Genomic DNA, 25,404 nt, shown 5'->3' with positions numbered 1-25,404 from the left:
CCCTTGATCTATGCATTCCAGGCCAGACTGCATGAAGTTGTGTCCTTAAAGATTACAGGACTGTGGGGTTCCTCGGCTTTCCTGGTAGTGGTGGAGTAGGCAGGGAGGATTGCTTGTTCTGTCTGTCAGCAGCAGTGTTTCTGCATCAGAGTGACATTGCCAGCTGGTTACCTGTAAGAGATAACTGCTTGATGGAGCCACAGCCAGCTGTCCAAAAGGCATGGGAAATTACCATTTGTTACTTAAACATAGGACAGCTCCATCAAAGGAGGGCAGTGTGTAGGACAGACAGCACAGTGCATTTAAACAACAATGGCTCCCTTTTCTTTCTTTCTTTCTTTTTTTTTCCCTGTGGTGCTGGGGATTGAATCCATAGCCTTGTGCATGTAAGGCAAGCACTCTACCAACTGAGCTATATCCTTTTTTTATTTAAACCCAATTATTTAAATCTAATTAAAGCATAAAATGGAAGATTGTTTGCTTACTGTACCCTCCAATATACTCAGTTGCTGTACTTTCAGGTCCTTGCATTATTTCTAGACTATTTGAAGTTGTCCATTTTCTAGTTCCTCCAGATATGAGTTGAACTTTCCACATCAACCATGCAACTAATTTGGAAACATGTTGCCACGAATTCCATGTTCAACTCAAAATCAGCAGTTTCACTTACCTTACTTTTTACTTATTCCCTTATTATTTATATTTATAGCTCCCTTAGTTCATAAATTTCTTCTAAGGGCGGAGCTCTATCTTCTTCCTTTATTCCCATTTCAGCTTCCTAACAAATGTTTTCAGTGTAGTAGAAACTTAGTCCTAAAGTACAGTACAGAAGGAGCGGTTACTGTGAATTATTATGGTGGTCTATCAGTGAAAGTGAAAGTGCCCTTTCTTATCTCCCTATAACTTTTGTTTCTTTAATGGAGATGGGGTCTTGGGACTGGGGATGTAGCTCATTGGCAGCACACTTTATCTACCATGCCTGAGGCTCTGGATTCCATTCTTTAGCACTGCCAAAAGTGAGACAGACGACTGACCTCACCTGGCTAAGCTTAACGTTTTTTTACTAGCCTAATATCTCTGTTGCATTTACTATTAAAAGTTATGGGGCCTAATCTGGGCATGGTGGCTCAGGTCTGTAATTCCAGCTACTCAGAAAACTGAGGCAGGAAGATCACAAGTTTAAGGCCAACCTGGGCAACTTAGACCCTGTCTGAAAATAATTTAAAATGTGTGGGAATATAACTCAGTGTTAGAAAACCCGTGGGTTAATTCCCAGCACTGCAATGAATGAATGAGAGAAATTTGCCCAGTGATTTTTTTTAATCTTTGTTTTATTTATTTATTTATTTATTTATGCGATACTGAGGATGGAACCCAGTGCCTCACGCATGCGAGGCAAGCACTCAAACACTGAGCTACAACCCAGCCCTGCCCAGTGACTTTATATAGCAGTTTTTCTAAAGAACTTTGCAAAGTCATGACATGAAGGAGTTTGATTCTCCCTCCAATCGTCTCTGCCGTATATCCTGTCCTCTCTACTGCCCTGCCCTTTCTTCGCTGGACCCACAGTAGGGCCGACCTGCTCTTTCTGCAGTTCATTCTCAGTGCAGCCAGAGCAGTGTTTGAAAAATCAAAACCATTGACACTCCTCAGTGTTTGTAATGAACACCCTGATTTACATGCAGTAGTCTGGCAGGCCACCAGCAGGGGAACCTCTAATGGCCCTCAAATGTCATAGCTTAGGTTTTCTCTGAGAGTCCCTCCACTAGGTCAGAGCCCTCTGTTTTCTGCTCTCTACCCCTGTACTTAGCCTAACCCTGACCCACATTCGCGATTGAGTATTTTCTTTCCCTGTTCAGCTGGTCTGCATTTGCTTCCACCTTGGGAATGGGGGTGGGACTCACCACCCTATCCTAGTCCTTTTTTTGTCTACCATGTGACTATAGTAAATGTGCCCTAATTTAAAACATTAAATCCTTCAGCAGTAGAAAATGCATCTGGAGCTTTTTTGCGGGGGGGGGGGGGGGGGGGCGGCGCGGATTGAGAATGATGTCTTGAGTTTTTCCAAGTCATGGGTCTTTAAAAAAGTGTTGATTAGTAAAACTTCTTCTTCTTTCAGTAACATTCACTGAAGTGGCTTTGGGTCACTGAACAGCTGTAAATCAATTGATCCTTTAGTTTGCTTCTTGAATCAATAAGGTCTTAATGGAACTAAATGAACTCTTTCTATTGTCATTTATTGGATAGGGGTGTTGGGAGCTCCTGTAATCTGCAGAGAACAGGAGCTCCCAACACCCTAACCCAATAAATGACTATAGGGAAGTGAATTGACCAAGGGGAGCACGCTGCCTGTCAGTGTCAGAAAAATGTGACTGCTTGCCTGGTCTGGCTAGCTTTGTTTGTTTTTATTTTGTTCTGTTTTTCCTGAGGAGAAGAGTGTAGAATTTCACTTAAGATCAAAAGTTAACAAGGTGAAAAAGACAGTAACTAAATAGATATTGTTGAAGAGTTAACTATAGGGGCTGGGGATGTGGCTCAAGCGGTAGCGCGCTCGCCTGGCATGCGTGCGGCCCGGGTTCGATCCTCAGCACCACATACAAACAAAGATGCTGTGTCTGCCGAAAACTAAAAAATAAGTATTAAAAAATTAAAAAAAAAAAAAGTTAACTATAGTTTGAGATTATTTTGGTTATTTCCAGTTAGGAAGTTCTAGTACCATTAGTAAAAGTTTTACTTTTCGACTTAAAAGAGCATAATTATCTTCTATTTAGTAATAATTAAGTTTGGTTAAAAGAAAAAGCCATCCTTCCATTTGCTTGACAGCAATTTAGAGAGTCTATCATGTTCCTTCCACTCACAGGTCAAGCAGAGCTAAAATACCAACAAGAATGTAACCTAGTTTACATTTCCTTGGGAAATTTTCCTCATATCCCCTAAACTAGGGTTACGTGGTCTTTCATGTTTGGAGCCCAGATATTTTCTGCTGAGTTGACACTTGTGTGGCACCCATGACTGCTCCTCCCCTGGCATGCATCTCGCTGCACTGCAGCTGGCACTCTGCCTGACTGCAGCTCCTGGAGGGCTGTCTCCTATCCTCAGTTCACCTAGCTCAGGCTTAGCACTCAGGTGCACAGTGTTGGTCCCATCCAGACCATCATGATAGTCGTGTTTTTCAAATGTACTGGATTTTCCCTCCTGAAACTCTTCTACCTCTGTGCCTTTTTGACCCCACCCTTTCTCCCCCTTCTCCTGCAGTTGAAATGCTAATATTCTGAGAGTGGTCCAACTTCACCAAAGTGATAGGCCTTCCACAAGTCAAAACATACAAAAGTTAACTTTTTTTTTTTTTTTTTGCTTCTGATCTTGTTTTTAATTCTAATTTGTTATACATGATAGCAGAATGCATTTTGATTTCATAGTACACAAATGGAGCACAATTTTTCATGTCTGGTTGTATACAAAGTAGTCACACCATTTGTGTCTTCATACAATTACCTAAGGCAATGAGGTCCGTCTCATTGCACCATCTTTCCTCTCTTCCCCCATTCCCCCTCTCTTCCCCTCCCTCCCCTTTGCCCTTTCCAAAGTTCCTCCATTCTTCCCTTGCCTCCCACACCCATTATGGATCAGCATCCACTTATCATAGAAAACATTCCGCCTTTGGTTTTTTGGGATTGGCTTACTTCACTTAGCATGATATTCTCCAACTCCATCCATTTACCTGCAAATACCATGATTTTATTCTCTTGTAATATGGAGTAATATTCCATTGTGTATATATACCACAGTTTCTTTATCCATTAAAGGGCATCTTAAATTTCTTTATCCATTAAAGGGTTGGTTCCACAAGAAACAGCTTTGTGTGGTGTGTGTGTGTGTGTGTGTGTGTGTTGCTGGGGATTGAACCCAGGGCCTTATGCATGTGAGGCAAGCACTCTACCAACTGAGCTGTATCCCACTCACAGGTCAAGCCCGAAACAGCATTTTTGAATGGAAACTCTTTGTACCCCTTTGGTAGAGTTTATTTGGGAGTATTGTCTGTGCATTTAGGTTTCACGGCCTCTAGATTTGGGTGGAGTAGTATCACATATGTGTGAACTACCTTCCTGTTTTGTTGAAATTTCATAAGCAACCTATTCTTAATGACAGTTGAACATGAAGGGACTGAAGAGGGTATCCAGTTTATTTTTTGAGTACTAAATCTTTTCTCAGAAATACACATACTTTTTCTTTTTTCATAGTACTGGGGATTGATCCAGGGGTGTTCAACCAATGAGCTATATCATCAGACCTTTTTATTTTTTATTTTGAGACGGGGTATCCCTAAGTTGCTGAGGCTAGCCTCTAACTTGGGATCCTCCTGCCTCAGCCTCTCTAATTGCTGTGGTTATAGGTATGCACCACCATACCCAACCTAGTCAATCTTAATTGTTCAACACATGAACATTATAAAGGAAGTCTTACCTTTCAAAAAATGTACAAATGGTCCTGGACTTCGAATGTAATTCAAACAACCTGCAAAAGTCAGTCTTAGGTAAAACATGCAGACAGAAGCAGGCATTTCTACATTTCCAGGAAGCACCCACCCAGAGAGGGATTAGTAGGACACATACATGGAAATAACCACACTGCCTTTATCCTAGTCCAGCCAAAGCATTGCCTCTTTTTATTTGTGTCACCTTGAAACTTTCCTCCCCACTCACCCACCCTCACGTCTCCACCCTTCTATACCTTTCTGTCTTGGAGAAAGCACATATAGGCAGTCTTGTGGGACAGATGTGGTGTACGCTCTCTTGAGGGACTGCACATGGGGATCATTTGGCAGTGATGCTTAAGTTACAGGAAGACTGATTACCTAATTCTATTACTTCCCTTATTTTGCCTCTTCTTCCTTGAGGGAACAAACTCATGACAATCATTCTTTCTAGGATCAGCTTGAAAGGTTCTTATTTCTCACCAAGGAATGTAGAGCATGTGTTGCTCTTTCACTTGTCCCTGGGCCCCACTAACTCTCTGGTACTGTGTGCATCACTTACAGCAAAGCCCCATATACAGATCACTCCCTCAAAATATGCCAGATTCCATTCTAAGAAGTGTGGGGAACACAAATGAGAATTGAGCCAGCTTTGGGGTACTTGGAATTAGCTTGGAAGGGGCCAGGGCACGCCAGCATGCAGGACAAAATAGTAGTAGAGGAGATATCCTAAATTTTTTTTTTTTTTTTTTTTTTTTTTGTACTAGGGATTGAACCCAGAGGCACTTTACCACTGAGCTTATAGTACTTTCTCAAATCTATTTATTTGGAAGACAGGCACTCCCTAAATTGCTCAAGCTGCCTTGAACATGCAATCCTCCTGTTTCAGCATCCTAAATTGCTGGTGTTATAGGTATGCACCAACACACCCAGCTGAATTATATTGTTATTGACAATAATCCTCTATTGAATGCTATAAAAATAAAGCAGAGGCCAGGCATGATGGAGTACATGATAATCACAGCCACTTGGGAGTCTGAGGCAGGAGGATGGCAAGTTCAAGATCAGCCTCAGTAACTTAGCAAGACACTGTCTCCAAACAAAAACTAAAAAGGACTAGAGATTAGTTAAGTGGCAAAGCACCCCAGATTTGAGGCCTAGTCTTGAAGAAGAAAAAAAAGTGAAGTAGAGAGAAGGTGGCTGAGGTGGTTGTGAGCTTTGAACTGAATCATAAAAGATCTAAATAGATAAGACAATTGCACCTGGGGAGACAGAGACTTACCATGTGTTCAGAGGTCATGCACCAACTCACTTGATTGAACTCAGAGTTCATTGGGAGAATTAGTGAGTGGTAAAGGCAAAGGAGTAGGTGATGACCAAATTATGAAAATATATGCCTAACCAAGAATAATCTGGGCCTATAGACAGTAGGTAGCCTGTTATTTAAGACTTTTTTTTTTTGGTGGTGGTGGGGTGACATTTGGACAGATTTGGGGCACTAACAGTAAATAGATATTGAGGTCAAACCAGTTGAGCTTTCATCCCTGAAGCCTGAGCATTGAGTGGGTCTGTTTCCTGATACACTAATGTTCCCTTGCAAACTGAGTATAACTACTTAGAAGATAGAAAGCAGTGATTTTTTTTTCTCCTTCCTTCCTTTCTCTCTCTCTCTCTCTTTCTTTCTTTTTTCTTTTTTTTGGTACCAGCGATTGAATTTGGAGGTGCTTAATCACTGAGCCACATCCCAGCCCCCCCCCCCTTTTTTTTGAAACAGGTTTTCACTAAGTTGCTGAGGCTGGCTTTGGACTTGAGATCCTCCAGCCTCAGTCCCCAGAAGCCATCCTTTTAAGTTTTTTTAAAGAGAAGCACTAGAACTTCTCATCATTCCATCCCTAGTGATCAGAAGGTTAGCTTGACCAACAGATGCTCTTTGGATTCCTAGAGTTTGATAAATAGGTTCCTTTTCCTTAAAGAAAAGGATTTAGGATTCCTGGATCCCAAAAGAAAAGAGTTCTTTAGAAATACCCATTTCAAGGGTGATGCTTAAAATAGCATTTTGTAGCATAGATAATAAATTTCGGCTGAGAGGTGACAACATGAAGGTAAAATATCCTCTTAATTTGATATCATTATATAAATAACTGTATAGATTTTCTCTTTTGTAGGAGTGTTTTTGAACTTAATGAGTGCGATTCATTTCTTCTCACATGCTGGTCTTGAGTGGCTAAGTGTATGCTGCTGGCCCGAGTGTTTAAAATGCTCTCTGTGTTTCCACTCAGCTGTGGCCCTGTGGAGCTATCCTCTGGCCATTCAAATTGGAGACCAGCCTATTTGTGTGCTCGGTAAGCAGTTGGAAGTTTCTGTGGGACCAGGGACCTTCACTATCCAGCCACCTTTAAGTTGGTCATCTTGTTATGAAAGTTCATAATGATTTATCTGCGTCGTGGGTGTATTTCATGGTTTGGCACCAAGGATGGCAAGCAGTGCAGCCAAGATGTTTCTCATGCTGAACAAAGCCTGTAACAGATGGAAGTGGTGATTGTATGGCACTTATTCAGTGTTGGTAATGAATCTGTGAGACTCGATTGAGGCAGTAACCATCATACTAAGGGAGGTGACAAACATTCTGATAGTTTCTAATGAAATATGTAACAGATACCTGAAGAGAACTGATTTTAAATGGCTCTTCCAGAATGTTACCCTAGCGAAACCCCCACAGAGTTCATTATTAGGGATCTAAGGTCTTTAAAAAATGTGTAACCAGGTGAAGTGGTGCACCCTATAATCTCAGCAATTCTGAGATTAAGGCGAGGGGATCACAAGTTCAAGGCCAGTGTCAGCAACTTAAGCCCTACGCAACAGTGAGACCTTGTTTCAAAAAAATAAAAAAAAGGCTCTTTTACTAGGACCCACCAACAAGGGCTGCATTTGCACCAAAACCATGCAGAAGGTGGCCGAGATCATCTCAAGAAGCAGTACATGTGCCTGGGCTCCAGCTTCCATACCCACAAGCACGTGTGCAAGGTCACCATTATTCACAGCAAGAAGCTCCACAGCAAGAACACAGGTTGTGTCACCCATTTGATGAAGCAGATTCAGAGAGAACTTCCTCCAACCAGCTGCAGGAAGAGGAGAAAGGAGCGATAATCATGTTCCTCAGGCCTTCGCTCTGAATCTGGAGATCGCTGAAGAGATCTGACACTACAGAAATGCTGAAGCCTGGACTTCGGCAGTTTCTTCAACTTGCAGTCACTCAGCCTACAGGGGGGAGGAACTTTAAAACCCACATGGAGCTGTTTGAATCCTTTTGCTGTGCTATAATATTTTCAATAAACCTGGAACAACAAAAATAAATAAATAAAAAGGGCTGGAGATGTGGCTCAGTGATTAAGCACTCCTGGATCCAATACCCAGTATGAAAAAAGAAAGGCAGAGCCTGGGGGAGAAAGAAAGAAAAAAAAAAAAGGAAAAAGAAGGACTGGGGAAAACTCACTAGCTTGTGTTGAGTTTTTTTGTGTGTTTAATACTGGGGGTTGAACCCAGGACCTCACATATCCTAGGCAAGTGCTGCACCACTGAGCTACACCCTAGCCTTATGCTGGATTTCTGTATTACAGGAACTAGCTAAAAATAGTGTTTTGGGTTTTTTACTTTGTTTTTGTTTTTTTTTTTTTAATATTTAAGAGCTTAACGATGTAATTGTTCTTGGGGCTGGGGCTCTGTGGTAGAGCATTTGCCCAGCACATGTGAAGCCCTGGGTTTGATCCTCGGCACCACATAAAAATAATCAAATAAAATGAAGGCATGCTGTCCACCTACAACTACCAAAAAAAAATTTTTTTTAATTGTTCTTACTTACCAACCGTAATGGCGCACTCCTGTAATCCCAGCAACTTGGGAGGGTGAGGCAGGAGGATTGAAAGTTCAAAGCCAGCCTCAGCAACCTAAGCAAGGCCTTAAGCAACTTATTGAGATCCTGACTCAAAATATAAAAGGGCTGGGCATATGGCTCAGGGTTAATTGCCCCTGGGTTTAATCCCTGGTAGCCAAAAGAAAAAAAAAAAAAAAGTAATTGTTCTTACCTTTCATGCGTATGCATCCTTGTACAGATTCCTTCATATAGATAGAATTTTTGCCTTGAAGAAATATTGAACCTCCTACAGGCCATTAGCATTAGAGGCTATTTTGAATAGTCTGATGGGACCATAACTGTATGTTCTGTTCGTGGGTTTCTTCCTTCCTCCCCTCCCTCCCTCCCTCCCTCCCTTCTTTCTTTCTATCAGAGATTGAACCCAGTGGTATTTAAACACAGAGCTACATCCCCAGCCCTTTTTGTATTGAGACAGGGCCTTGCTAAGTTGCTGAGGCTGGACTTGAATTTTCAATCCTCCTGCCTCAGCCTCCCAAATCACTCATATTTCAGAATAATTTTAAAGTAAGCATGGAAGTTTTGTATGTTTGCAGAACAAAATGAGAATCTCTGGTAGGGGTTGTGGCTCAGTGGTGGAGTGTTTGCCTATCACGTGCAAGACCCTGGGTTTGATCCTCAGCACCACGTAAAAATAAAGGTATTGTGTCCAACTACAACTAAAAAATAAATAAGAATCTCAGTCTTCTTTTATTATGTACTGTTGGTGCACAGGGACAGCGATGAGGCATGGACGTAATTTAGGGAAGATAAAATGCAGTCCCCAGGATTGTCATGTGTTGCTAGATCTAGGACTGCCTCAGTATAAAGCATTATCACCACTTTGTACTGTAGAAAATGGAAACAATAGTAGTTTGTCCAGGGCCATATTCATTGTGGGTGAGATTTGAATTTGACCCATTGCATGCAGCCTCTGGAATGCATCCTGAGCTCTTGCCATCAGGTCAGGTAGATCCTATGGGGTCTGAGACCTCCATCTTGTATTGCTGGATTCCCTCTGTCCCTCCCTTCCTTCCTCTTTATTCAGAAAGCTTCCCATTGTAATTTAAAGGGAGATCTTCTTGCGTTGCCGTTAGAGTGGTCTCAGGTTGGGAGTGAGGGAAGAGGGCGCACGGTGTGGGGCAAGTGGAGCATGCTGAATGCCCTGGGTCCTCTGTGGTGAATAAAGCTTTCTTCCTTGGAATTACTTTTTTTTTTTTTTTTCCCATAGAGTAGCAATGAAAAGCTGTCATCATGGGGGTTTCTGAAGGCTTGCTATGTTTTTCCTGCTTCCCTATATATTTTTGAGGGTGTGAAGTTTGTGTCTGAGGTGTATGAGGCCATGATGGAGTTTTCTTAGGTGTGAAATGAACCATAATATGACAGTATGTTCTGAACCGGAATAGCTCTAACTTTTGATCAAGATATATGTAAAGAAAAATTTACCCGTCATAACAGTAAAGTGAATTTTCACAGAATGAACACACCCACATACATGGCACCTAGCTGAGAAATACAACAGAGGGAGCACCTCCAGAGTCCCCTCGTGTCCCTTCTGTTGACTGGAATATTTTTAAATTTTCCTGCATAAAGCTCACCTCATTCCTATCTCTTAAATGTCTTCCTGATTTGGGCTAGCATTATTTTAGATGTCTTTGAAAAAAGAAAAAAAGAACCTTCACTGAAACTTGGCTCTTCCTCCTCTCGTAATCTCATCTCTTGATCAATCTGCTTCCGTTAAACCCGAGTGTTCTGTGTGGCTTCCGAGTCATAACTCAGGGAATGTGGAGGCTGGAAAGAAAATGCAGCTGTGAGGCAGTGGCTAGAGATGGTCCTTGGAACTTGGTTGCGAGCTGGTAGGTTTGTGAGGAGGTGATGGATGAGCCAGCCATTCGCTGTCTTCTGTGGGGCGACAGTGGCAGAAGCAGCTTCCTGGTTCCCAGCTCTCTGGCAAGGTTTTAAGCATTGTTCGTGACAGACAGGAGCTCTCATCTAGAACCACAGACCTGTGGGCACAGGCCCACCCCCGGAGAGCTCTGCTCTCCTCCTAGTTCCACTTTAAACTCATGTTCCTGTGTCCCTTGCCTGCTCATTTGCTTAACATCTGAATAAAAATTGACTTTTCAGGGTGTCCACGTGAGAGCTAATGTGCTTTTGTAGTGCAGTCAGGTCCAGTCCCTGACTCTCAGGGTGCCCGGAGCCAGCAGCTTCACTCTTCCTCCTGCGCTTTGCCTCCAGCAGCACCAGCCTCTCCTGAAATCCTAGAGATTTAGAGCCACCAGCAGCAACACCTTGGCTGTCTGATAAAGTGATATTCGGATACTGGAACTTCCAGATGACCAAAATTGTAACCATTCACATACTCTGGCGTTCCATTAAAAAAAAAAAAAAAACATTCCCTGGGGCTGGGGTTATGGCTCAGTGGTGGAGCGCTAGTCTAGCATGTGTGAGGCACTGAGTTCAGTCCTCAGCACCACATAAAAGTAAATGAATAAAATAAAGGCATTGTGTCCATCTACAACTAAAAATATTTTTTTAAAAAATCCCTGCCTTCTGGGGTAGAAAAGCATTCTAAACAACAACTAATAGCTTTGCCCTAAGGAAAACCATAGTTCTAAATTGGTTCCAAGTATGGGAGTTGCCTGGACTTTCATTTATTTGGCAGAGGGAGATACCTCTTAGGGAGATTCACCTCTTTCTTGGTAAAGATAACAAGAATGTGAGGCTCCGGGAGCTCCTGGGGCGTGCACAATTGCCCTTTTCGGCAAGGCCGTTGGTCACAAATCAACCAGCCTTTTCTAAGTGATTAGTTTGTTTTTTGTTGTTGTTGTTGTTAATAACAGAATCTGAGCCTTAAGCAACTTTGTAAGTAGCTCCTCTCCTCACAGGCTTTTAAGTGCTGAGCGCCCTCCTGTGCTACAGGGATAGGCAGCTGGCATGGTGGGCCCGGGAGCACTCTCCTTCCTCAACATTTGTCCTCAGTATGCCCCTCACCCCTTTTTGTGGTACTGAGGAATGAACCCAGGGGTGCTCTGTGAAGTTACATCCTTAGCTCTTTTTATTTTTTATTTTAAGACAAGCTCTTGGTAAGTTGCCCAGGCTAGCCTCAACTAGTGATCCCCCTGCCTCAGCCTCCCCAGTAACTGGGATTACAGAGGTGCCATTGTGCCTGGCTCTTCAGTGTGCCTTTATAAACAACAAAATACCTCTGCCTGCCACAGCACAGTTCAGTGTTCAAATGAAGGTTCAAAAATTATGAATTTTGTAGGGCTGGGGCTCAGAAGAAGAGTGCTTGCCTAGCATACATGAGGCACTGGGTTCCATCTTCAGCACCACATAAAAACAAATAAAGGTATTGTGTCCACCTACAACTAAACAATAAATGTTTTAAAAAATTATGAATTGTGTGTGTGTGTGTATGTGTGTGTGAATCCTTTTATATCCTCAAAGCTTTAGTAATTTTTTAAGGGAAAAAATAAAGATAAACTTCATCACCATACTATATGTATATGTGGGACTCTTGGGAACATTAAGACTGCCAGGTTCAGTAGTATCTAATTTTTAAAGCACTTACTGTTCACACTTCCCAGCTGTCACAGGATTTGCCATGTTATTGTATACATATGTATGCTTAAACCCAGTGAGTGACAGCTGTGGCTAGAGATTGGCCAGCATCACACTTAAGCACCGATGTGGTAAAGTTCAGGCCAGGCTTCTGTTTGGAACTGAATGAGCCTCAGTGGTCATTAATGCAGCCTGGCTGATCAGCCTTGTCTACCCTTTCTACTGTTATACGTTTCACTTCGAAATGTCAGTTAATGCACTAACCTCAAACACCTTAAAGCATTCCAGTTTTCAATTTGGCTATGGGTACAGCATTGTTCAGCATCTCAAATAAATCATTTTGTAAAAAATTTTATCAGCTTCCTTTCAGAACTTTGCAGTGTAGTGTATATTAATACCACTCCACTTAATAGTCCACATTCCCTTTGCTCACTGGTCTGGAGTTGTTGTTGTCACATCTCTTTTCTCTCTTAAAATACCTTCTGCCTTTTGCCTTGTGTAGCCAGTTTAGAGTTCCTAGGGTGTGTTTGTATTTTCAGATTAGTCTCATGGCCTGGCCTGTCTAATTCACAGGAGGCAGCATTGGAGAGAACATTCATTTGGAATCTGAAAACCTGCATGTGGTTCTTAGGTATGGGAGGTTAATAGCTTATAACCTTGGGTAGCCATTTCATCTTTTCCCCCCACTATTTTTATTGGTACATTATAGTTGTACATACTGATGGAATTTGTTTTTACATATTTGTACATGCACACAGTATGCAATATAACTATAATTTGGCCAAAATTTCAGTCCCCATCACTCCCTACCATACACACCTCCCAACCCTTGGCCCCTTTCCTCCACTGATCTTCCTTTGATTTTCATAAGATCTGCCTCCATATTTTCCTTTTTCTTCTCTAGCTTCCACATAGGAGAGAAAACATGACCCTTAATCTTCTGAGTTAGACTTATTTTGCCTAATGGTGTCTAGTTCCATTCATTTTCCTGCAAATGACATAATTTCATTTTTCTTTATGACGATTCTTTATTGACTCTCTTATGTATATACTATGTTTTCTTTACCCATTCGTCCACTGGTGGACAGCTAGGTTGGTTCCATAGTTTGGCTATTATGAATTGTGCTTCTATAAGCATGGGTATGCATGTATTACTATAGTATGATGACTTTAATTTTTGAGGATAAATACAAAGGATTAGGATAATAGTCATGGTGGTTCTGTAACTAGTCTTCTGAGGAACCTGCATACTGATTTCCTTAGTGGTACTACTAATTTGCAAACCCACCAACAGTAACCCCCTCCCATACACTTTTTTAAGTCTCCAGCATTTATTGTGCCATTTCATCTTTCTTTCTTTACTTTCTTCCCCTCTGTGTGGGTGTATGGTTTGTTGTTAGGGATATTGAACTCAGGGCCCCCTGCATGCCAGGCTGCATCCCCAGCCTGCTGTTTCATTTTTCTAGACCTGTTTTCATAGAAGGCTTAGGGATTAAATACCTTATACCTGAGTTGTGCTGGTTGGTGGGCTTGGAAGCCCACTCTCACGCCTTGACCTTCTCCTTTACATAAAAGAGCTGCCAAGTAACTGTTGAACAGGATCTCTGCTGGGTTGTTAATCACATTAGCATTATCTAACCTGGACACCACATGGGTCTTGAAGGTTGTTGAAGTGAGCAGGATTCATTCTTGGTCAATAGTCTTTCCATGCAAGGGCCTGTGATTGTGCTTTAAGCAGCAGCACTGTGGAGCTGCTTGGTAGACATCCCATCCTTGCAGAAAAGTAGAGAAGCTTTTGGGGAATCCTGTGATTGGATCCCTGTGAATTCTGGAGGTTGGCTAATACTTCAAATAAGACCTTTCACAAACTTAAAGGGTGGCACAGTTGTCTTGTGGCTACCCTTTTGAAAGTGGAAAGGGAATGATTGATTATTTTTTCTTCTTTTCAGGTTTTGAATGAAGAATGTGATCAGAACTGGTACAAGGCAGAGCTCAATGGGAAGGATGGCTTCATTCCCAAGAACTACATAGAAATGAAACCACACCCGTAAGTGGGGCTCATGATCTGCCAAGGCGGGGCCCACCTGCTTGTTTCAAATACTGTTTTTAAAACAGAGACCATTGTGATGAATGTCATGCCATTTATTCTATCTGTTTGGGGAACGAGCCCAGCATGTTGACCTTGTACGTTAATCATTGTATATAATGATAGTACAATAGTAATGGTATACATTTTAGATTAATACCTATCAGTTATCTTCAAAAATAAAACAATACTTTGCAAGTCCATACCTTTTTCTTTAAAACCCTTGGGCCAGATGTGTTCCATAATTCCACACTTCTTGAGTTTCAGAGAAGGTACTTACCACATGGTTTTGTGTTGGTATGCTGGGTAACCTTGTGAGAGTACGCCAAGCTTGGTGTTGTAGGTAATAGTTCTCTGTAAGTGCTTGTTCTTCCATGTTAGTGTTCATGTTTCAGTTGGAAGGAAATGTGTTCTCCTCTAAGTTGCTGAGAGTAGTAAGAATTTTGAATTTTCTGCTTTATATAAATAATCAGCATAGTGGGACCCTGAGGATCCTTGAAGGCTGCTGACCTCCCATCTCACCCACCCCTCTTTGCCTGGCCCTGCTTCTACTTCAAAAATGATCATTTCTATTTTCTTCTTTTGTGTGATTACTAGAGACTGGATCCAGGGGCACTTTCCCACTAACCTACATCCCCAGCCCTAAAAATTGTTTTGAGACTGTATCTCACTAAATTGCTGAGGCTTGCCTCAAACTTGCCATCTTCCTGCCTCAGCTTCCTAAGTAGCTGGGATCACAGAGTAGCTAGGGTTACAGGCATATGCCACCATGCCCAGCAACATAAGCATTTTGAATCAGTCTGTTGAGAGAAGATAGGAAAGGCCACATCTTTGGTGAAGTTGTTATTACCGACCTTGATTGGAAAGTCACTCTCACGCCTTGACCTTCCCGCTTATATAAAAGAGCTGCCAAGAAACTGTTGAACAGGAACTCTACTGGGTGGTTAATCACAGACCCGCTGAAGGGCAGGCAGTGCTCCTCCACTTTATGCTCTGAAAAGGAAAACTGAAATTCAAAAGCTCTTCTTTCTCCAAGCCTACCATATTGCTAGAAAAGACCATGCTTGTGCCTGTGTGAAACTGTGACTTTACAAGCACATGCTCCCGCCCCCGTGGGACTGCCAGGTGAGTAGACATAGAGGTGGTATAATGCAGAGACAAGGACTCTCCTCTCTTCTTTCTTTATTTGTTGGCGAGGAAAAGGGAAATATAAAATGGAAGTACCACCTCTCCTGGTGTAGTGTTTGTGTTAGCACATGGAACACAGACCACGAAACAGTTGTTACAACAGTGCTGTGGCAGGAGTGGTATGGGCTGCCGTGGATCCACATTCATGCTCCTCACAGAAATTACTTATAGACAGGAGCCTGTGGCATGCTCTAAATAATTAAATTGGAAAATGAATCTCTCCTCCCCTTGGCTTTCTCCCTTGCTGTTTCTAGTTTAGTACCAATCCCATCTTTTTAAAAATTTGTAGAACATTGACTACAACATAGTTACCCATAAGTATCACCACTAACAGAAGCTTGTCATGTTTGATGTGTAGCTCAGTGGTAGAGTTTACCTAGCATGCACAAGGTCCTGGGTTCCATCCCCAGAATAGCAAATAATAAAGAAGCGAGACCTGCCTGGGCAATTTAGCTTGATGCTCATGTGCTTGCTCATGCGTGCACGCGTTTCTCTCTTGCGCGAGTGCGCTCTCTCTTTCTCTCTCTCTCTCTCTTTTTTTAAGAGAGAGAGAGAGAATTTTTTTTTTTAATATTTATTTTTTAGTTTTCGGTGGACCCATCATCTTTGTTTGTATGTGGTGCTGAGGATCGAACCCGGGCCGCACGGCATGCCAGGCGAGTGCGCTACCGCTTGAGCCACATCCCCAGCCCCTATTTTTTTTTTTTTTCTTGAGACAAGGTCTTGCTAAGTTGCCCAGACTGGCCATGAACTTGTAATTCTCCTGCCTCAGCCTCCTGAGTCATTGAGATGTCAGGCATGTGCCACTGTGCCCTGTGAGAACCCGTCTCCAAAAATTTTATTTATAGGGACGTAGCTCAGTTAGTAAAGTGCCCTGGGGTTCAGTTCTCGGTATTGTAAAATAATTAATAAAGACCATTAATTTTATAAATGATATAAAATGCAGTGTGGCTACAGAGTGGTGGTGGCTAGGTGTTTTAATTGATGCTAGCTCTTAATTACATGCATGATTCCCTTCTGCTGCATGGGATGTCTGTCAAAAAGGGAGTATGAGTATTTCACGAGATACACAAGAAATCTTTGTTTAGTGAAATGGTCTTCAAACTAATTTTCCAGTTTGTGATCTAGGTTTTTATAACAAAGATGTGTTTAATTATAAATCTTCAAATTTGAGTACTTTTCTGTATAGCAACTTACAGTTCACTATGATTTTCTTTTAAATTGGAGATGAAATTGAGTTCATTTTAAGTTAGGACAAGAAAACATTGTAACTTATGTGGATTTATGCCCCTGAGGAAAGGTCTAGAAATATATACAGCTGCCAGCAAGTTGCTGCTTGGGGGGATCCAGGAAGTCTTTAATTTTTTAGTTGTAGATGGACACAATACCTTTATTTTATTTATTTATTTTTATGAGTGCTGAGGATCAAATCCAGTGCCTCACACGTGCTAGGAAAGCACTCTACCACTGAGCTACAACACCAGCCCGAGGAAGTCTCTTTTTATTTGCATTCATGTATATGTAGGCCATTTTAATTCATATTCATTACTTTATTATACCTTTTAAAAAGAAAAGATGGAACCTGTAATCTCAGCGGCTTGGGAGGCTAAGGCAGGAAGATCGCAAGTTCAAAGCCAGCCTCAGCTAAGCAACTCAGTGAAATCCTGTCTCTAAATAGGGCTGGGGGTGTGGCTCAGTGGTCCAATGCCCCTGAGTTCAATCTCTGGTACCCTGAAAAAGAAGATGGCTAGGCACAGTGGCACACACCTATAACCCTAGGTACAAAGGAGGCTGAAGCAGAAGGATGGTAAGTTTGAGGCCAGCCTGGACAACTTAGCAAAACCCTGTCTCAAAAAGAATTGGGATTGTAGCTCAGTTGTAATATGTCCCTGAGTTCTAACCCTAGTACTGCAAAAATGAATGAATGAATGAACGAACGAATGAACCAACCAACCAACAAACAAGTTGGGAAGATCTTGAGGTCCAAGAGGAGAAGAGAATAGTTTTTAAGGACCTCCCCTCCACCTCAGTGCATTGTGGGAGTGAAGGCAAGGCTGATGTGGGTCCTCCCAGCAGCTGTGGTTCCTCCCCTAGCAGTGGCCAGTCAGATGTACACTGCTCACAAGTATAGCCTACCCTTGAAAGCACCAGGGAACAGAAAATGTGCCTCTCTGCTGGTAGCCGTTATTACATCTTCAGAGATCATTCTTGTCTATTATTATGGAATTTCTTTTGTGTGGCCTAATTCCCAGGCACTGCAGGACTTGCCCTTGAATATTTGTAGAAGGGGTGAGGGCGTTGTACAAGCACCTGTGCAGCCTGGCATCAGAGCAGGCAAAGTGGGAAAGACATGAGTAAGTAGATTTGGGGCAGCTTCTGACTCTCTCTCTCAGCAGCTTGCATCCTTCTGCCTGAACTTCAGAGTGATGTAGTATTTTAAAAATGCCTTGTAGTGTGGTTGCTTCTAAGTAGGATAGATAGAAGGGTTATATTTACAACTTTAATGGACTGATTGGTGCATTACAGTTTGCAAATTAAATGAATGCTAGTTACCATGTAAGGTAGGTCTTAGCTGTAAATGTTTTTGCTTTTTAAAAATAATTAAACATTGAAGATGATTGTGGAAAGAACATTGTCTTCACCATTCTTCCATCCTAATTGGTAATGGTTTTCATTTGAAATAGCCAGGCAGCCATGGCCTTGAGCTCTTTTAGAGATGTCCCCTCCTCCTGTTGAGCCACAGGCCAGTTGCTCCCATAGTTTTCCAGTAATTTAGCCACTTTTTCTTATGACCAAAGTGAATGACCATTAGGAGCAGAAAAGTCTGTAACTTGGTTCAAATGAAAAATCTGAATTTTGCAACCAGCTGCTGCGCATGTGGTAAACTTTGATGTTCTCAATGTTGTGGGGGTTTTGAGTTTTTGTTTTTTTGCAGTGCTGGGGATTGAACTCATTGCTTCAAGCTTGTTAGACAAGTGTTCTGCTACTGAGCCATGTTCTCAGCCCCTTCCAGGTGGCTTTTGAAAACTGAACACTGAGCAGTGACTCCAGAGAAAGGTCCTGAGAGGAATGCTGACTTCCATAACTGGTAGAGGCTGCCTTCTCACAGCCTGAACCTTCTCCCTTTGGACTTTTAATAGAATTAGCCCCACCACCAAGTTCTGGGCCTTCCAAATTTCCTCCCTTCCCCTGTGTCCCTCTTCCCACTGAGGCAGAGCTGCAGTTTTATCCATTGGCTGCAAGAAGTGTCATTGTTGTCTCCAACAAGCCTGGATCATTTACCCATAGGCCTGGGACTCTCCTGGGCACCTTTCTAATGAGTGGGTCAGGAACTGGAGGACTTTGGTTTGGAAGGCCCATTTTCAAGTTTCTTCCTCTATAGAAAGAGTGACCTTTGATAGTGATAGTGCCTTGATGAGTCACTTTCTGGGAAGTGGATGGGGTGAAGCCATTTGAAAGTCCATCTCTTAGGGAGGACCCTACCCAATGTCCTCCCGTCTTGGGCACAGTGAGCCCCTTCCTCTGGCAAGAGGTGTTCTGTTACTCACATTTAAGGCTGGACATCCGTTTCTTTGTGGAGAAACAGATGCTGACTGGCTTGTCTTCCTTCCTTAGGTGGTTTTTTGGCAAAATCCCCAGAGCCAAGGCAGAAGAAATGCTTAGCAAACAGCGGCACGATGGGGCATTTCTAATCCGAGAGAGTGAGAGTGCTCCTGGGGATTTCTCCCTCTCCGTCAAGTAAGTATTTCCTGCTGTGGTTGCTGGAAGCCTGTGCCTGATTCACTAAGTCGTGAGGCCATTGGTCAGGTGTCTGGCTACATACAAACTGGTAGAGGTGTAGCCTAATCAGTATTTTTAACTTTACCTTAAAATCCTAATGTCTAGTTCCTCATAAAACTTGGTTCTAGCAACACTAGCTTAGATTCTGCAGTGGAACTGAGGAGTAGTCCTCTCAGACAGTACTTGCTGCCAGTTTTCCCTAATCACGACCACTCTCGGTTTCCCTACCCTTGCTGGGATTCCGGCCACTCCATAACAGAATAACTTGGTTGCCATTTTAGCTGCCTTTGCTTGCCTTTACCAGAGAGCCAGCTTACCTCTATCAGCCCCATCCTAGGCCTCTCTAACTTCAAAAGGTCACCATGAGAGCTGGGCGTGATGGCTCACACTTGTGTTACCAGCGGCTCAGGAGGCTGAAGCAGGAGGATTGCAAGTTCGAAGCTAGCTTCAGCAATTTAATGAGACCCTAAGCAACTTAGCAAGACCCTGTCGCAAAATAAAAAGGACTGGGGATGTGTCTCAGTGGTTAAACAGCCCTGGGCTCAATCCCTGGTACACACAGCACTGTGAGGGATTTGGGTTTACTTCCCCAGTGGAGCTGGTAATCAGGGAATGGGGAAGAAAGGAGTCTCACCTTGGGAATCTTAGTGAATAGCAGCTGGGACTTTAAGGAGTCTGTGAAAGTCACACCTCATCTGTGAAGTGAGGATTTTGAGTTACATTGTCCATAGTTTTTTACTTTTAGTCCTTTTCTAGTTCCTATATTATTATAGGAAACCCCCAAGGAATCTTACAAACTGCTTCATCATTTCCATATGGAGAAGCACTAGGTTAAACACGCAGATCACTATTTTATCATAGGTTACTCTCCTTTTTGTGGGGTGGGATTACTAGGACTTGAACCCAGGGGCACTCTTACCACTGAGCTACATCCCCAGCCCTTTTTATTTTTTATTTTGAAGTAGGGTCTCACTAAGGTGCCCAGGCTGGCCTTGAACTTTCCTGCCTCCTGCCTCAGCCTCCCATGTAACTAGGATCACAGGCATAGCCACCGCACCCAGCAGTTGTGTTATTTTTCTAAGTGAAGATAAGAGAGGTTTCAGGTGATATTTGGAATATCTCACAAATACACTTGCAATGTAGTTTTTATTTCCACCATGTGAAAACTGTGTTACAATAATCACAGTTTTCATCTGGTAACAAAGGCTTTTTGAAGTATTTGAGCATATTTGAGTAAGATTCTAATGAGGAACATTCTGGGGTGAATCTGTGAAATCAAAATCTTTGTGTTTCTCATTAGCTCAAATCATCTGTTTTCCTTTTTTTTTTTTTTTTTTTTTAAGATTGAACCCAGGGGCTGTCTGCCACTAAGTAGCATTCCCATACCCCAACCCTTTCTGTTTATTTATTTATTCATTATTATATTTGAATTTTATTTATTTATTTTTTTAATAAAGTGTTTTTATTAGTACATTATAGTTATACACCCAACCCTTTTTATTTTTGAGTCAGAGTCTCACCAAGTTGTCCAGGCTGGCCTCCAGTGTTTGATCCTTCTCTCTTGGCCTCCTGAGTAGTTGATGTTTTCCTTACATTTTATACTGACCCACATGGAAATTAAGCAGTTTAAGATGAAGGTGACAAGTAAGTAATCAGAGGGCAGCAGCCAGAGCCATCAGGCCTGTCAGTGTTGAGCTGTGACTGCCTGTTCACTAATCACTGCACACGCTCCTACTGCAAACCAAGAAGACCAAACCATTCCCTTTTATCAAAATCTTTTGAGGAGTTTTATTATTTCAGAAATAAAATATGAAGCAGATGTCATAACTGTCCTTAACACAAATATCTTTGCAAAGGGAATTCAAGAAATACCAAGTCTCTGAGATATTTCTCTAGTTTTAAGATATTCAGTCAGTAATTTAAAATACTGTGGTTGAGCAGTATTCATTATATACTGTGTTTTTTATTACAGCACCTGCTGTAATCCTAGTGACTTGGGAAGCTGAGGCAGGAGGATCAAAAGTCCAAGGCTAGCCTGGGAAACTTAGCCGAGACCTTGTCTCAAAAAAAATATATATAAAGGGCTGGGATGTGGCTCAGCAGTGGAATGCTTGCCTGGCATATGCAAGATCCTGTGTTTCATCCCCTGTAAAACAAAACATACACACACACGCGCACGCAATACAGTAGTCACCCCTATTTGCAGTTTTGCCTTCCTTGCAGTCGAAAAATATTAAGTGGGAAATTCCAGAAATAAACAACTCATATGCTTTAAATAACTTATTAATTGCATCATATTGTGACTGTTGTTTTATTCTTAATCTTACTGAAAATTAAACTTTATCACAGGTGTGTATGTTTAGAGTAAACCCTGTATAGAATTTAATATTATTCATGCTTTCAGGCATCCACCCAGTGTCTTGGGACATACCCCTTAGGTTACCCGGGAACAACTGTGCGGTTTGCAGATGCTTGGCTTGAAGCTCACTGGCTTGAAGCTCAGTGCTGCCACCTGCCGGATAACCTTCAGGAAGTGTTTGGTTTATTGAAGCTCTTAAGACAAGAGGACAGCCTCCATTCATTGAATGAATGTGCATGAAGTGCCTTTTGAGGGCATGGCACCCAGCAGGATAGCAGAGTCCTCAGGCAGCTTCTGTTCTAGCCAGATGTGGCTATAACGGACCCTATGAGTCAGTACCAGTCACACACAAGCAGTTTTTAATAGTGCAAAAGGAAGTATATTATCTGGCAATGAAGAAGTTATTTTATTGTCCAGCATATCCTTTTTCTCGTGGAAAGGGGAAGGTAAACCAAAATTCTCGAATGAAAAATTTATTCCCAGTTATAAGAGAACCATTGGAAGTATTTCTGATCCCTCTTACTTTATTTCCTGTCCCATATTTTCTAGTTTTAAAATGTCATGTCACATTTTAATTATTTTTATTTCAAAGGAAGTCAGTTAAGTCTTTTATTTGGCACAGTGCAGGCCACAAGTGTGTGGTAGGTTAGAACATCCCCTTCCCTTTTGAGTTTGACTTATTTCATGTAACATAATGGTCTGAAGTTCCATCCATTTTCCTGCAAATGACTTAATTGCATTTTTTCTTTATAGCTGAATAAAACACCATTATGTATTTATACCGTGTTTTTTCTTATCCGTTCCTCCATACCAAAGAATGGTCTAACTAGAGTTCCATTCCTAGTCTATTGAGGAACCTTCAAGGATATTCTTGATTATCTTACAAGCATCATAAGTCAAACTGGTGGGTGAGGTTCTCCCTCTTCGTGTTGTTCCTGGTAACCCTCAGTCATAGAAGGTACTAGCAATGCTCAGTGACTGCCCCAACTTTCTCCATCCTGGGCCCTGTGAGAAATGTTGCCAGAAAAGGTTCTGTCCACACCGACATGGACAGACAGCCCCTGACTAGCCAGCTCAGTGCACTTTGACCTTTCACATGTGTTCTCTCTGCCTCCCCAGGTTTGGAAATGATGTGCAGCACTTCAAGGTGCTCCGGGACGGAGCTGGAAAGTATTTCCTCTGGGTGGTGAAATTCAATTCTTTGAATGAATTGGTAGATTACCACAGATCAACATCTGTGTCCAGAAACCAGCAGATATTCCTGCGAGACATAGAGCAGGTGCCACAGGTAAGACTGAGCTCCCAGGAGAGAGCTTGGGATTATGTCTGGCAGGGAGGAATAGCTCCTTAAGCCAGCAGGTACCCTCCAGAGGTACCTGCTGACGTTCATTCAGAACGTCACCCCTAGTTTATGTTGAAGATCTGTAGTTTAAAATAAGATGGTTTTGCCTTTTTCAGGGGCACTTCTTTGAGGCAGTGTTGCTAGTATGCCACCTGCCTCTCTAGGGACACAATTCTTAACATACTTTTTAGATGTTGTACTTGAAAGCAGATTGTGAAGAAGGTCAGACCTGTCGGGGAGTGTGGTCCACACTCATTCCTATTCCTTATATCCCAGCCATAAGTTATGGCTAGTTTGACTTTTATTCAAACTCTCACCCTTTTAACCCTATAAAACCTTAAGGGTATTATAAGTGATAGGAATGAAAAGATTTTAAAGTCTACCAACAAAACCCAACTTTCCCCCCATCCTCAACCCCCCTATCGCTCCTATTTGATGATGTGACACTTTGGCTGCCCACAGTGAGATATGCCCCTGTATTCTTTGAGCATTGGTGAAAGATTACCCTAAAAACCATTTAGGGAACCTAGGAAATGTAAGAATAAGCTGGGTGTGGTGGTAGATTCCTGCAATCCCAGTAATTTGGGACTGAGGCAGGAGGATTGCAAGTTCAAAGCCAACCTCAGCTTCTTAGGCCCTAAACAACTTGGAGAGACCCTGCCTCAAAATAAAAACATAAAAAGGGCTGGGGATGTGGCTCAGTGGCTAAGCGCCCCTGGGTTCAATCTCTGGTACCAAAAAAAAGGAAGGATAAAAAAGAAGAAAGAATAAATGAGGGAGGATGCACAGTGTAGCTACTTCAGGAAACATGAGAATTAGCGCATATTTATTCCCCCTTGTAAACGGTTGGGCTTACGGAGCTGTTAGCAGGATCAGGAATGGCGTATGTGTTTCCCTGTTCCTCTTTTGCAGCAGCCAACATACGTCCAGGCCCTCTTTGACTTTGACCCCCAGGAGGACGGTGAGCTGGGCTTCCGCCGGGGAGACTTCATCCATGTCATGGATAACTCAGACCCCAACTGGTGGAAGGGGGCTTGCCACGGGCAGACCGGCATGTTTCCCCGCAATTATGTTACCCCTGTGAACCGGAACGTCTAAGAATCAAGAAGAGATTATTTAAAGAAATTGAAAACACAAAAGAAACATACCCACAAGCTGCCTGTAACAGCAGCCTGTGAGGGAGCTCAGAACACCTGGCTGGGTCACACTGGTGACCTTCTCACTTTGGTTGGAACTTTGGGGGGTGGGTGGGGTGTTGGATATCAAAATGCCAAAACTTACCTATTGAATTAAGAAGAGTTTTTATTACAGATTCTCACCGCTGCTCCTGTTTCCCTTCCTATGTCCTTTTTCTCATCCTTTTTCTCTGTCCTTCGGTGCATGAATTTAAGGCCTCATATAGTCCCAGCTGATGCCAATAATAAAAGAAAAGAAATCAAGTGGGCTGTATTTTCTCTATGCAAAATGTCTGTCTTAGTGAAAATGACTGAAAGGAGAACAGTGAGTCTGTCCTCCATATGCACACACAGCAGGAGCTGCAGGGCAGCTGCCTCAGCTGGGTTTCCCCAGGTATTTCATCACATTGGAGCTAGAGTCAGGAGGGAGGCATGCTGCCCACCCTATGGCTTCCTGAGAAAGTCAGACTGCAAACCTGCGCCTCTCTCACTTCGTTCCCAGTGTCATTGACGGTGTTGTTTCTTCATAGTGCCTTTTTCCTTATTTCAAGGGTTGCTTAGGCGTGGTGGCTTCTGTTTTGTTTTAAAATAAGTTAAAAACAGTCCAGAGCTTTTCAGCCAGTTTGTCCCCTACTCTGTGTGAACAGTTTTCCTTCAGGAGAAGGGAAAGCGGGGTAAAGAAAGGAAGCAGTACAACTGAAGGTGGGTGACCTCCTGTACTGAGCCAGGAGTGTCTGCGGCTCAGCTTCAGTACTTATGAGGCCCTCGATGCTGGCTGTGAGCAGTGGAGCAGCTGCTGACCCCACAAGCCTGGTGCATCTGGCTGCAAGGGCGGCACAGTGCTTGACCTCCAGGTCTCGGGTGTGCTCTGCCCTCCTATCCCCAGAGTCTGCCAGGCACAAACTTCTGGAGCCAGCAGGTTGCAGATAAGGAAGGCAGAAAATGGCACCTAAGCCATTTTCAGTCTTCGCAAGTCCAACCTTATTATGCCTACGCTGGGGTGAGAATTCAGAGTATTCACTTTTTGTTTTTCTTGCTCTTAAATTTAGGTCCAGGCTTTCACTTATGTGTCCCCTGACCTTCAAGGGGGTAGTGGCAGGAAGCAAGACTGGCTTTCATGTCTCTTTCACAGAGGACTGTGTTTGCACCTATTCCCAACACCCCATCCTTGGAAGCCGGAGGAGTTGAGGAAGGTGAAGTGGGAAAGACAGGAAGGCCAGGCCACTCAGAGCTCTGTCTACCTTCTGCTGACTCTCGGTCCCTCGTAGCAGTATGCCTGCTAACCGCTTCTCTCCACACAGTCACCCTTCCCCTAACAAAACCAAGGTCACTTCTCTTTCTCTCCCTGGAAGTTGGCAGCCTTTGCCCTTTGTGTTCCTAGGGGTCAGTGGAATCTCCGCTGGACTCTGCTTGTGGAAATGGACTTGGCCTGGAGAGCCTTAAGGCCCAGGAGACGTTGACTCTTCTGGCCCAAGCAGTCTTCACCTCCTGGCTCCCTCTCCTTCTGCTCCTCCTTTCCCCACTTATGA

At 42.8% G+C, this 25,404-nt stretch overlaps 1 protein-coding gene across 1 annotated transcript in view; it reads left to right on the top strand.

Annotated features, from left to right (window-relative positions):
- Positions 1 to 24,139, top strand: part of Grb2 (growth factor receptor bound protein 2) — a 66,528-nt gene extending 42,389 nt beyond the window's left edge. The window contains exons 3-6 of the mRNA XM_027955800.3: positions 13,895 to 13,992; positions 18,835 to 18,957; positions 22,478 to 22,646; positions 23,613 to 24,139. Of these exons, the coding sequence (XP_027811601.1) occupies positions 13,895 to 13,992; positions 18,835 to 18,957; positions 22,478 to 22,646; positions 23,613 to 23,798 (576 nt within the window). The 3' untranslated portion in view covers positions 23,799 to 24,139. The remainder of the gene's footprint in view (positions 1 to 13,894; positions 13,993 to 18,834; positions 18,958 to 22,477; positions 22,647 to 23,612) is intronic.
- The last annotated feature ends 1,265 nt before the right edge of the window (positions 24,140 to 25,404 follow it).

Source organism: Marmota flaviventris, chromosome 17 (genome assembly GCF_047511675.1).
Source record: "Marmota flaviventris isolate mMarFla1 chromosome 17, mMarFla1.hap1, whole genome shotgun sequence".
In the NCBI taxonomy this organism is placed as follows: domain Eukaryota; kingdom Metazoa; phylum Chordata; class Mammalia; order Rodentia; family Sciuridae; genus Marmota; species Marmota flaviventris.
This window is presented reverse-complemented; position numbering and strand designations above follow the sequence as displayed.